General features: G+C 60.7%; 1 protein-coding gene across 1 annotated transcript in view; it reads right to left on the bottom strand.

Annotated features, from left to right (window-relative positions):
* Positions 1–13,191, bottom strand: part of HSPG2 (heparan sulfate proteoglycan 2) — a 200,523-nt gene that overhangs the window by 106,234 nt on the left and 81,098 nt on the right. The window contains exons 32-39 of the mRNA XM_075060406.1: positions 12,646–12,695; positions 12,176–12,255; positions 10,321–10,461; positions 10,026–10,217; positions 7,194–7,232; positions 6,041–6,142; positions 3,394–3,480; positions 1,106–1,189 (exon numbers count right to left, since the gene is read on the bottom strand). Coding sequence (XP_074916507.1) covers positions 1,106–1,189; positions 3,394–3,480; positions 6,041–6,142; positions 7,194–7,232; positions 10,026–10,217; positions 10,321–10,461; positions 12,176–12,255; positions 12,646–12,695 — 775 coding nt within the window. The remainder of the gene's footprint in view (positions 1–1,105; positions 1,190–3,393; positions 3,481–6,040; positions 6,143–7,193; positions 7,233–10,025; positions 10,218–10,320; positions 10,462–12,175; positions 12,256–12,645; positions 12,696–13,191) is intronic.

A 13,191-nucleotide genomic window follows, 5' to 3' on the forward strand; every position in this document is an offset into this window, starting at 1 on the left:
CACCCCAAGGGAGGGCTACCCCACTGATGCTACCACAGGCAGAGGTTGGGGGCATTGCCCCCCCATGGGTATGTTGGTAGTGGGGGGTGCAATGTAAAGGTTCAGCTGCCCCCTGAACAGCTTGAGTCACACACCCCCAGCAGGTCCTCTCTCACCAACAGGGCACCCGTGTCTGACTGGGAAGTGGCCAGCAATGAGGAGTCGTGCGGCTGGAGTTGGCCGCTAGCCCCCCCACTGGCAGAGTGGTGCCCAGAGATGGCCTTGCCCAGGGCCAGTGGGGCACAGTGCCTCCGGCAGGCAGCAAACAGGGAAGTGGAGCTGCTAAGCAGAGGGTAAGGAGAAGGCGCTGGCCCCAAGAGGTGGGAGCTCCCGGGGCAGCTGGAGGAGGCTGGAGGGTTCCCGGCCAGTCCCACCCCGCAATCCAAGGCAATCAGGCCCCCTGGAGTATCGGCCCCCCAGGGATTGGGCTTGGCAGTGCTACTCCGTTTCTGCCTTGACGAGATGTGATCGAGACCATCACGTGGTTTATTTACAGGGTTGGAGTTTATAGGTCTGTAATCATTCAGGTAACTAATTTTCCTCAACTGCTAGCGGTGGCTGCAGCATCAAATGCCACTGCATGGGGAGGCCTCAGGGCACAGTTTGGGACCCTCTGGGCTGGATGATCACAATGGTCCCTCCTGGCCTTGGAGCCAATGAAATGAAGGGGATTTCTTGGCGATCTACAGCTCTGGAGGGTGTGACGCTCCTCCTTGGAGCCTTCAAGGCAAAGCCCAGAGCTCCCAGAGCCCCTTCCTCCCCAGAGGAGGCCAGGCCCTCCCCCAGGACCACAGGCTCCGACAAGCAGGGCCTGTGCAGAACAGACCCAGCGAAGGCACAGAACCCGGTGGGGAATAGCACGGGGTATCAAGGCAGGGGGCTCCCCAGGACCACTCTGCCGTAGGCTTTGGAGCAGGCTGCAACAGGAACTCTGCTCAGCCACACAACCCAGTGCTCGAGGACAAGGGATTAGCCAAACTCCAGATCCCAGCACCCCCATTCTGGACCTAGATCAAAGTGGCTGCTGCCAGTGGTGCTTCCCCTTCCCAGCACAGAGTGCAGTTACCTTGTCCCCTAGGAAGGCGCCGGGGAGCTGCCAGTAGAAAACACTTTCAGGAAGCAGAGAGAAACCCTTGTAGACGAGAGAATACTGGGAGAGGAGAGAGATGGGCACATGGCACCGTGTCACAAAGGGGGCACAGCTGAGCGTCCCCACCTGGCCAGCTGCAGGAGAGCTGAGGGGGAGCCACACAAAGCACGGGCATGGCACTGAGATGGCACCACAAGCTGTGCTCTGTGGGAAAGGCCATGGGTGAGGCAGGAGCGGTGTGCTAGTTCCCAGAAATTCTGGGGGTGGCAGCCCTTGCTTCTGCTCTGCATCACTCATTCTAATCCATGCCCAGGCTGCAAGGCAGTGGTACCCATGGGCAGGGGCACAACCTTTGCATTGCAGCCCTGCTGGTTTCCTGAGTGCAGACTAACAATGGGGGAGAAAAAAACAGGAGTCCTTGTGGCACCTTAGAGACTAACACATTTATTTGGGCACAAGCTTTCGTGGGCTAGAACCCACTTCATCAGATGCATGCAGTGGAAAATACAGGAGCAGGTATAAATACATGAAACGGTGGGGGTTGCTTTACCAAGTGTGAGGTCAGTCTAACAAGATAAATCAATTAACAGCAGTGGCAATTCTTCAACAAAAAAACTTCAAAAACAGACTCCAACGTGAAGCTGCAGAACTGGAATTAATCTGCAAACTAGATACCATCAGATTAAGCCTGAATAAAGACTGGGAGTGGTTGGGTCATTACAAAACCTAAACTTAATTTCCCCACTACTAATTTCTCCCTACTGTTACTCACACCTTCTTGTCAACGGTCTGTAATGGGCCACTCTCTTACCACTTCAAAAGTTATTTTGCCTCCCTTGGTATCCTGCTGTTAATTGATTTATCTTGTTAGACTGACCTCACACTTGGTAAAGCAAACCCCATCCTTTCATGTATTTATACCTGCTCCTATATTTTCCACTCCATGCATCTGATGAAGTGGGCTCTAGCCCACGAAAGCTTGTGCCCAAATAAATGTGTTAGTCTCTAAGGTGCCACAAGGACTCCTCACTGTTTTTGCTGATACAGACTAACCCGGCAACCACTGAAACCTGTCACCATGCAATGAAGGAGAAGGGGCCACTAGGGCCTAGGATGAAACCCCGTAGAGTTATCACACTTGTGAGCCAAGCTAAGATTGTACCCAAGGCTCCAGCAGTGCCAGGCTGGAGCACACCCATGCCCCTGCTTCCCGGAGCTCTCCCTGGCCATGCTGGAGACTGCGCCTGCCATGAAGCGGGACCTAGAGGCGTGGCAGGAAAGCTGGAGCCAGCAGGGGCCTGTTGCAAGGGGCTGTTTTCCCAGATGGGTGGAATTTTCTATTCACCAGGAAAAATGCGGCCTGGTTGGGCGTTGCAGGCTGGAGCTGTGCTCAGCTGGGGGCACAGGGGCAGTCTCACCACAGAAGACATGCCTGGCAGCCTGCACAGGAAAGCTCCTCTTGGTCAGTGTGGGGGCAGGTGACCCTGAGTAAGATGCTGGGGGGCTGAAGTCTCCCCAGGGGTCTCCCTGGAGAGGGTCTAACCCATCCCCTCCAGGAGCAGGATCACTTAGGGAACACAGCTAGGAAACCCCCATCCCCCATTGTCCGTCTGTGGTTGACCAGAACAGACTCATTAGGGACGACTGTGCTGCTGCAGCCACCTGCACACACACACACAGGCAGAGTTCAAGGACTTCACCAGCAAACCACACAATTCCCGACAATGCCTCCACCGCCCCGAGCCAGGCCAGGCTCCGTCACCCCCAAGCAGGACAGAATCCCAGGGCACAGCAATGGGCAGGAAGGCCCATGCACGGGCTGGGTCAATGGGGTGAAAGTGCTGGGCTTTCACCATCTACATCAGCTCTGAATCTGGCCCTCAGGCTCCACTGCAGTGGTGCTCCAGCCCCGGCCTCAGCATGCTACTATGCAAGATCTGCTTAGCTGGGAAGGGCTGGCAAGGGAAGCTGCTGTGCCGTAGTATCCAGTTGGCAAACAAAGCCAGAATCTGCTCTCTTTCCCAAGCGCTTTCACCCTGGCAGAGCCCCACCAGCGAAGCGAGATCGGCGTCTGGCCTGCAGTACCCTGGACAGATGGCTGCCATCCAAACAGGGGCCAGGGAGCGGTCCTGCAGGTATCAGATACAATCCCTCAGGACATGCAGTGCCACCCCCGGGGACAGCGGGGCCATTTTATTCCCTCCCACAGAGCCAATCCCCTCCCGCCCAGGTCATGCAGGTGGGCACGCCCTGGCCTCTGGTACCTTCTCAGCCACAGCAGCAAGCCTGTGGCCCTGGGAGAGGAGGCTGAACTCCTGGAAGCGAGATCTGAGCAATGCTTCCCACTGGGGCTTTAGCAACACAAGAGACCAAGGGAGGGCTCAGTCAGTGTATGCGGGGGCAAAGCATAGGCCCAGGACAGTATTGCAGAGCATAGACTGCCTGAGGGGAAGGAGACCCCAGACCCCAGAGACAAGTGCGGTGGGGTTAGAACACTGGTCTGCTGGAGGGGCCTCGCACAGGGGCAGCAGAGCCAACGACTGAGGCCATTTGCAGACACTGTTTAAACAGCTTCACGGCCCGACCCGGGGCCACTCCATACATGTGGCATCCCCTTGGGCACCAGTGCTGCCTTGCCCGGCCAGGGCTGCCCTGGGAGGGGTTTGGAAAGCTCAGCGGCTCTGCCATGGCTTCTCAGCGGGATGGCAAAGGTGGGGGGATGGCAGCAAGAGGGTGCAGGGAGGGTAGTAAGGACAGGGGGAGGACAGCAAAGGCAGAGGGAGGGTGGCGAAGGCAGGGAGAGGGTGGGGGAGGGCAAGGGGAGAACAGTGAAGGCAGGGAGAGGGTGGGGGAGGGCAGCGAAGGCAGTGAAGGCAGAGAGAGAGTGGGAGGAGGGCAAGGGGACAGTGAAGGTGGGGAGAGGGTGAGGGAGGGCAGCGAAGGCAGTGAAGGCAGGGAGAGAGTTGGGGGAGGACAAGGGAAGGACAGTGAAGGTGGACAGAGGATGGGGGAGGGCAGTGAAGGCAGGGAGAGAATGGGGGAGGGGAAGGGGACAGTGAAGGTGGGGAGACGGTGGAGGAGGGCAAGGGGAGGACAGTGAAGACGGAGAGAATGGGGGAGGACAGTTAAGGTGGGGAGAGGGTTGGGGAGGGCAGGGGGAGGACAGTGAAGGCAAGGAGAGGATGGGGGAGGACAGCAAAGGTGGGGAGAGGGCGGGGGAGGGCAGCAAAGGCAGGGGAGGGTGGTGAGGAGGGTGGCAGGAGGGCGGGAGGGAGTCCCTAAGCCAGGGAGAACGGCTGAGGCGCACACTACGGGGTGGGGGAGAGCCAGGTCTTGGGAAGAGTCAGGGGAGGGGCATCTAGTGCCTGTGAGCAGCGTCCCACACAGCCATGGCTGTACCTGCAGGGCCCGTGGTGCCAGGGGAGAACCCGACGCAGCCAGGGAAGCAGGGGATGAAGATGCTTTTGAGGAAGAGGACTGGGGAGATGCGGCCAGGAGAGGGCGAGTAGGGCGGCTGTGAGCCAGCCTGGCAGTGGAGGGGGCTTGCAGGCCTGCTGGCTGGGGCCAGGGCCTTGGGGCGGCCCTACACATGTGGGCCGGAGTGCTGTGTGGAGAGGCCACCTGCCCCACGCCAACGCCAGAGAGCAGCTCCCAGATCTCAGCATCCACCCTCCACTGCACTTTGTCAGCCTGAGCGGGGGAGGGATGGACAGAGAGCCAGGGAGTGACCACAGCGGGTGCTGCCATCCCCACACACCATGCTGGGCATACTGCCAACCCCACAAATCACGCTAGGCACAGCACCAACCCCACATACCACACTGGGCATGCTGCCAGTCCCACACACCATGCCAGGCGTGGTGCCAACCCCACACACCACACCAAGCACAGCACCAACCCCACACACCCCGCTGGGTGCAGTACCAACCCACCACCACACCAGGCATGGTGCCAGCCCCACCACCACACCGCAGCAGGATGGGGAAGTGCTGCCCATGCACAATGCCGGGACGGAGCAGTGCTGATCTCACACACACTATGCCAGGACAGCGCTGACCCCTACCTGCCCACGCCCCAGCCTGGGTAGCACGGTACTGAAACCACATGCCAGGGATGCTGGGCCTTCTCCAAACAGCACCCCCTGGAGGCAGCCAGTAGCGGGGGCCTCAGGGGCAGGGCCCCGCTTGGATGGCCTGCAGCAGCAGCTGGCAGGACGTCTCCTCGGAGCACAGCCAGCCACCTGGCAGTCTAGGGGCGACCTCCATGCCCACATGGCAATAGCCAGCCTGGGACACTTGGCCTCAGTGGGGCAGGGCCATGGCCTGGCTGCCTTTGCCCTGTCATTCCCACCACTGAGCTGGGGAGAAGCCCAAGGCTCCGGTTGTGGGGGCAGCATCATCTCCGCACGGCCCCCATGCACTGGGGCTGCTCCCGTGCAACAGTTAGCTTCTGCGGCACCAGCAAATGGCACCAGGGCAGCTCCCATCACGATGCCAAAGAGGGGTGCAGAGTAGGCCATGGCCAGCTGGACCCCAAACCACCAGCATGGGGCCAAACACACAGCACATGGCAGGGACCCGAGTAGGTCTGGGTGCTTGCTTGCCATGGGCAGGGAATGGTGCAGGGCTGGGCACTGGCTGCCATGGAGGGGAGCAGGGTGGGCTAGGCATTGGCTGGCATGGGGGGTGGGGCAGGGCACTAGCTGGCTGGCCTGGATCAGAGAATGGGGCAGGGTTGGCAGAGTGGTGGGCACAGGCAGCACAGAAAAATGCTGCATAAGAGCATAATGCAAAGCCTCCTAGATCCTTCCCTAGTCCCAGCCCCTCTGAGTTCTAGCCCCACAGAGTGCAAGCAGGGGTTCTGACCTGCCAATCACTGCAGAGCATGCCCATGCCAATGCCCCCCCATTACCTTAGCCACTTGTCTGGCCCTGTGGCTGCCCCCTCCAGAGCCCAGGATCCTACCCGAGGCCACAGCCTTCCGCAGCTGCTCCTCCATAAGGGATGTGCCATTCTGATGGGAGGCACAAGAGGGTTGTGAACCCACTGGCCCTCCCAGCCAGGGGGCATGAGCAGCCCTCACAGCCTTCACCCACCTGCCCCTGGCTGCACCCTGTGCCACAGGCCAGGGTCACCACACACTGCATGCTCCAGCTCCATAAGCAGCTACCTGGGTGAGTCCCCGTGGCACTGCCCCTGCACACTGGCCTGGGGAGGGGAGCGGAGTCTCCACTCAGAGTCACACTGTCATTGCTATAAGCTACCATGTTCTCAAAAATGCCACCCAGAACCTGTTATCCTCGGCATGTCCCCCCCATGAACACTGGGGACCCAGTACCAGGCTTAACCATGCCCAGGCCAGGAGAGGGCATTGGCAGGGGCGACAGAGGGGAAAGCGACATGTTGACTCCCCTGCCCCACGGTGGTGAGCAGGGCACAGTGCCATAAGGATCCTAATGGGCACCGCTTGGGGGGCTCCCATGACTGTGGGTGGTGGGCAGAGTATTCATGGCGTGTTAGAGACCCCAGGTGCTACTCTGCCAAGCACCGGGCAAAGGCATGGGACTCCTGGCACAGTCCACCCTGGCCTGGCTATCCTGGCCACAACAGAACCTGCCATGCCCCTTCCCCTCCCACTGGCAAGGCCCCCTGACAGGACACCCCAGACAATCCAGCACTAGGGTTGGCCGAATGCCCCCAGGGGCTTAGTAACATGCAAATTCCATGTAATTAGCTCTGTCTCAAAGACGAGGGAGAGGGGCTGAGATAAGCCACACCCCTTCCCCAGCTGGCAGGTAAGGCACGCCCCCTTCCCCATAAAGGTGAGTAAGCCACGCCTCCTGCAGGCGAGCCCCTCCCCTGGCAGGTAGGTAAGTCACACCCCTTCCCCCAGCAAGTGGATGACCATTTGCCAGGTTATCCAGGAGGGCCCGAGGCCAATGGACTCCAGGACCCTTGGGAGCCAAGAGTTTGGCTGCCCCAGGCCCGCGTCTGCGGGTTAGATTGGCAGCCCCACAGTGCACTCCATGCTCACGCCCCCGCCATGCAGTGCACGTGCCTAGTACCTTGTGCGCACGGCGCATCCGAGCAAAATAGGTTTCTCTCTGTTTAACGGAGGAGGCAGGCGGGAGGGAGAGGAGAGAGCAGGGTTACTGAGGACAAGTGAGCAGCGCCAGGAGCCCACCTGCACCTAGCGTGGCCCAGCCAAACCGCCCACGTGCAGGAAATCCCTTCCAGATGGCTGAATAACCAAGCCGCCCCCGCCCGCCCAGCAGCTGTCGGCCTGGTGCTGACCGCGAGCCGGGCTGGGAATGAGGCAGCAGGGCCTCGTGGGCGTGGTTTGCCATGAACACTCCACTGCAGGGCTGAGCAAACCCCAAGGCAAGGCAGCCTGCCCAAGCATGGGGCCAACAGACAGTAGGGGTCAGGACAGAGCACTCCCCACTCCTGGGGCCCAGGAACTGGGCACAGATGGTCAGCACGCTATCTGCCCCCCTCCCCATCTGGCTCAGCTGGACAGCTGCTCCTCAAAGTCAGTTGCAGAGTGTGAACCTGGCTCTTCCTGTCCCATGGCTCTTCCATAGCCCTCTCCAGCTTCTCCTCTCACTGCCAAGCCCCCAGCCTTCCTGCCATTCCTTCTTCTCACCCTCCCTGTGCTCTCGCCTCCTGCTCTCATCCGCACCCTCCAACTCGCGAACCAGATGCCCTCCTCCCCTGCATGCCCTGTCTGCATGCAGCACAATCTGTGCTGAATGTGCCTGTGAGCCCGGGGCAGGGACGGGACCCATGTGGGAGTGTGCTCCAGGCACACAGAGGGCACTGCCGGCACACAGATGCACTCCTGGCACACGGCAGGCACTGCCGGCACACAGGTGCCCTCCTGGCACACGGCAGGCACTCCTGACAATTAGCTGGTGCTCCCGGCACATGGCGGGTGCTCCTGGGACACAGTGGGCACTCCTGACAAATGGCTGGTGCTCCTGGCACACAGCGGGCGCTCCTGGGACACAGCGGCCACTCCTGACACATGCTGGGCACTGCCAGCACACAGGTACACTCCTGACACATGGTGGGCACTGCCAGGACACAGGTGCACTCCTGGCACACGGCAGGCACTGCCGGCACCCAGGTGCACTCCTGGCACACGGCAGGCACTCCTGACAAATGGCTGGCGCTCCCGGCACACAGCGGGCACTCCTGGCACACAGCAGGCACTCCTGACAAATGGCGGGCACTGCCAGCACACAGGTGCACTCCTGGCACACAGCAGGCACTGCTGGCACACAGGTGCACTCCTGGCACACGGCAGGCACTCCTGACAAATGGCTGGCGCTCCTGGCACACGGCTAGCACTCCCAGCACACAGCTGGCACCCACAGAAGGAACAAATTCCCCTGGTCACAGACAGTGAATCGGGCCCTTCCCCCCTGTAAGGACAGAGTCATTCTCTCCTTCCACCTGCTGGGGCTCAAGGGAAGGGGGCACAGCTGATCCAGAACAAATGCCCAGCCAGGGGGAGCAGTGGGTGTGGAATGCAGCCCCCAGCTCTGCCCCCCTTGCCGTGGCCCAGTGCTGCCCCCCGTGGGGAAGGGGTGTCTGGAGTAAGTACAGTCCATTCCAGACACGACGCTGTCCTGTGATCCTGGGACATCACCACATGGCGAGCACATCTACTGAGTGCGGGTGCCGATTTGTCTGCTTGGGCACCAGGCCACGGGGTGTCTCCACTGCATGGAAACCCATGCCTGGGACCTGTGCTTGTGGACTCGTTGGAAGGCTGAGCTTGCATGGCTGGCCCCGTGCAAACACGTCCCTGCCTCGAGGCTGCAGCTCCAGTTGTGACCACACTTGGAGTCAAGTCGCGGCTGGACCCAGGCTCTGACCGAATGCCCAGCAGGGTCCTAGGAGCCAGGGTTTGTGGGCTTGCACACCTGAATCTGCCTGATTTCTATGTGGATAGAGGAGGGGCTTGGGCTCAAATCTGAATCAGCGCCTGGGGTTAGTGCACAGTGTAGACAGACCCACGGAGGCCATCAGGGAGCCGGGACTTTGCTCGTATCGAAGCCCTTAGAGTGGGCTCCTCCTGGGAGTAGGTGGCACAGCCCCAGGCTGCAGAGAGCAAAGCCACAGAGCTGGTAAGTGACCTGCCCAAGGTCACACAAGAGGCCAGAGAAACTGAGCCTGTCTCCTGAGACCCACCTCAGCCCCTATCCACTAGGCAACTCTGCCTTCATGGGGCAGATCCCCTTCCCAGAGACAGAGCCACAGCCCCCCAGGCTTCTGACAGAGCTGATGCCCCCTTCAGCAACAATCCCCTGGGGATGGGTCACCTTCCCTGGGCTGTCGGTGTGGCTGGGTCTGTGCCAGCAGGATCCGGCTGCAGGGATCAGTGTGAGGTGGAGGCTTGGGAGGTCTCCAAGGGGCGATGGCACTGCTCACCTCAGGGCTGCCTGAGGAACAGGGCCCGTTAGAGCCAGTGCTATCCCCTGCCTGGGCTTGGCCCTGCTGGGCCTGGCAAGATGGCGCTCTGGGCTCAACATGGGGCTGAGGGGGAAGCTCATAGGTTCAGGGATCACACACTGATGACAGTGGCCCAGGAGACACAACAGCACAAGCCTGCGCCTTGGTTTCCCCATCTGCAACACAGGGCTGACGGTACTGCCCTCTGTAAAGCCCTACGAGACCCACTGCTCGGCAGAGCTGGAGAAAAGCCAGGTGCATCACTGGTCCAGTGCAGGAGCCCAGGGCCTCAGGAGCTACCAGGCACGATGGCATTCAGAGTGCCAGCCCCGGGCATGCAGAGCTCTCGCACAGACACACGCCATGTGGCCTGGCCCTAGAGGGCCCCTCAACCATTCTCCAGCCATGGTGGGGCAGGGAGACGGGCAGGGCCATACCTTGTCTCCTTGGTAGGGCTCTGGCAGCTGCCAGTAGTAGGACTCCTGGCCCAGCTGGGCAAAGCGCCCGAAGGACAACTGTGGCCCCTCGGTTGACAGCTCCACGGCAAAGCCGGTCACAATGCGGGCGCTGTGCTGGCGGTTCACCAGGGCGAAGTTCTGGAAGTCGCTCGGGAGGAAGGGGCTAGTGACCTGCCGGGAACAGACACCGGGGGACGTGAATTCAACCAGGGGCCCCTACGAACCAGGCAACCCGCGGGACTGGACTGGGAGGCTGGGGGAGATGGGCTCTTACCAGGCCCCGGTAGTAGGAGGAGCTGGTGCACTGCTGGGTCACACCCATGCAGAAGCAGGGCAGACAACCCTCGCGGTTCTCGGCGCTCAGGTGGAAATGGTTGGCACGGCAGCTGCTGCAGGAGGGACCCTCCACGTGGGGCTGCAAGGGAATGGGACAGATGAGGGGCTGAGGAGACGGCCCAACAGCCAGGGAGATGGTTGAGTGACCCCAACTGCTTAGGGGTCCAACCAGCCCCATCCTGTTCCCCAGGGCTGGAATTCCCCAAGCAATGAACTAGGCCAGGAGCACGGGAACGAAACGGTAAGTGGAGTAGAATCCTGGGGCAGCTGCAGAGGGATCCTCTCCCCCAGGGACCCTGCTCCCCTCTCCCGTGTCAGGGACAGGCAGGAAGTTCCCATGTTCAGGCACAAACTGGTGAAGATCAGGGCCAGGCAGAGGGTGCAGGCTCAATGCACGTGGGCATAGGCCAGCTACCCAACAGCTGGGGCAGCCCAGTGAGAGCTGTCAACAGCACGGGGCAGGCACAGGCCAGAGCTCGGAGTGAGATGCAAAGAACAACTCAGTTCGGGAATTTGGTTCCCAGCGTGGCTCTGGGAAACTGAGGGCAGCTCAGCATCAGACACAGGAGAGCTAGTTACACTTAGCACACGATGTTAACAAGAACAAGGAGTAGGTGTGACAAAGTGAGACTTTTCTGTAAGGTTTGTATGGTGCCTATGCGTGCCTCAGTTTCCCCTGTATTTCACAGAGGGGAGGAAGGGCTCTCAGAGCAGGCTGGAACACAGGTAGGAGTGTTGCCAGGCTGACTGAGCTGGGCCCAGTCATTAAAAAGGATTGGCCAAGGCCGATTCCACATCAATGGAGTATGTGAGAAGCCAACGGCCAACCAACATTGACCCCAAGGAACCAATGGTCCAGAGGGAGATGGATTTCTCACCTCTCTGCAGAGGAGCTAAGCAAAGCTAGAGAACAAAGGACTGGAGAGGGGTGAGGTGTGACCAGAGGTGCCTGCTGGAAGGAGTCGGGGCTCTCACTAGAACTGACCAAGGAGGAGGTCAGGCAGAGAGACAGACGGAGCCTGAACATGTGTTCACTACAGCCTGGCTGGGCCCTGGGCTGGACTGACCAGGATGGGCTGCGCTTTCATCTTCAGGTCTCTGGGCTAACCCGGGGCTTCCTATGCTGAGCTCCAGCTGCTGACTAAACCCGACTGATGTGACAGCGCTGGCTGAGGGGTGTTAATCCCTGCACAGTGCACAAGTCTCCACGGGAGTCTGGCTCAGTGGGACTCGCTGCACAGAGCTCCCAGTGGAGCCCCAGAAGTCCAGTCTAGGAGGTGGTCAGGCAGCGGGCCCTGCCCTGGAGGAAGAGTGAGACCCCTGTGGGGGGTCGTCCAGCCCACTGAACGGTTCCTCCTAGAGACTGTTCCAAAGCTGGGTCTGTAACACCGATTCAGTGAATTCATGACAGTGGGGTCTAATGGTTAGAGCAGTGAGGATTCCTGGATCTAGGAGGGGAGTGGGGAAGAGATTAGAGCAGGGGGCTGGGCCCAAGACTCCTGAGTTCTTGTCCCAGCTCCACCAGCATTGTGTGTCCCTGGCTCAGTTCACCCTGTGTTAGAGCAGCAACTGGGAGCATCAGCCTGTGGCACCCTGAAAGCCCTCCCTGCCCTCATGGAGACGTGCCAGGCGTGGCGATTGGGGAGGAATGGAGCTAGGTTCCCCGATGAGTCCCTGACAGGGCTGGCAACGGGGGAGGAATGGAGCAAGGTTCCCCGACAGGTCCCTGGCAGGGCTGTGGGTGAGCCCTGCACATGGCAGAGGAACATGCTAGCAGGGAGCTATTCTCTCACCTTACACTGGCACTGCCCGCTGGCATCACACTGCCTGCTCACGCTGCCTTGTGGGTCACAGCTGCAGTTTCTGCTGAGCTCTAGAGCAAGGAGGCAGAAGAGAAGTGCTGTTACTTCTGAGCCTGGTCGTCTGGGGGCCAAGCAATAGAGGGGCTCTGAGCCCAGCACCCTCTTGCTCCTTGGGTAACTGCCAGCTCTGCCCTGCCCACAGGATGGGGCACCAGAATCCACGATGGGCTCCCCCAGGCTGGGGCTCCTTCAATCTCCCTCACAATTGGACCCCCCAGGAAAGCCCGTCCCCAGGCACCAGGCCCCATAACCCTGAGTGCTCTGCATGGGGTTCGATCTTGGGCGCTGGGGATTTTGTACGACTTCCTTCCCAACAGCCCTGGCGCTGGGCCCCGAACCCCAGTCTCACCCCAGGGACCCCCCTCCTGGACCCAGCTGCCATTCGCTTCCATGGCACTCACCTCTGCAGGGCTGTCCCAGGCTGGGGTTCCCCACATAGCCAGGAGCGCACCTGGAGGCAAAGCGAAGAGACCTCCCGGTTACATGGGGAGCTGGTTGTGCCAGTCTTCAGCCCACCAAACACTGGCTGCTTCTTGTTCTCACAGCCCCCCATTCCCCCACAGGCCCACCTCTCACCCACAGCCCTGCACCTCCACACCCCCCACACCCATACCTCACAGCCCCCTTGCCCACAACCCCACCCCCATCCTCCCACACAGCCACAGCCTCTACCCCACATACTGCCCCCACACCCACTACCCCTCCCCCCATACCCTCCCTCACAGCTCCCCATTGCCCCACAGGCCCACCCCTCACTCACAGCCCTGCACCTCCACACCCACCACCCGCACAACCCCATCCCCATCCTCCCACACAGCTGCAGCCTCCACCCCACTTTCTGCCCCCACACCCACTACCCCTCCACCCATACCCTCCCTCACAGCCCCCCATTCCCCCACAGGCCCACCCCTCACCCACAGCCCTGCACCTCCACACCCACCACCTGC

This window comes from Chelonoidis abingdonii, chromosome 23 (genome assembly GCF_003597395.2).
Source record: "Chelonoidis abingdonii isolate Lonesome George chromosome 23, CheloAbing_2.0, whole genome shotgun sequence".
Taxonomy (NCBI): domain Eukaryota; kingdom Metazoa; phylum Chordata; order Testudines; family Testudinidae; genus Chelonoidis; species Chelonoidis abingdonii.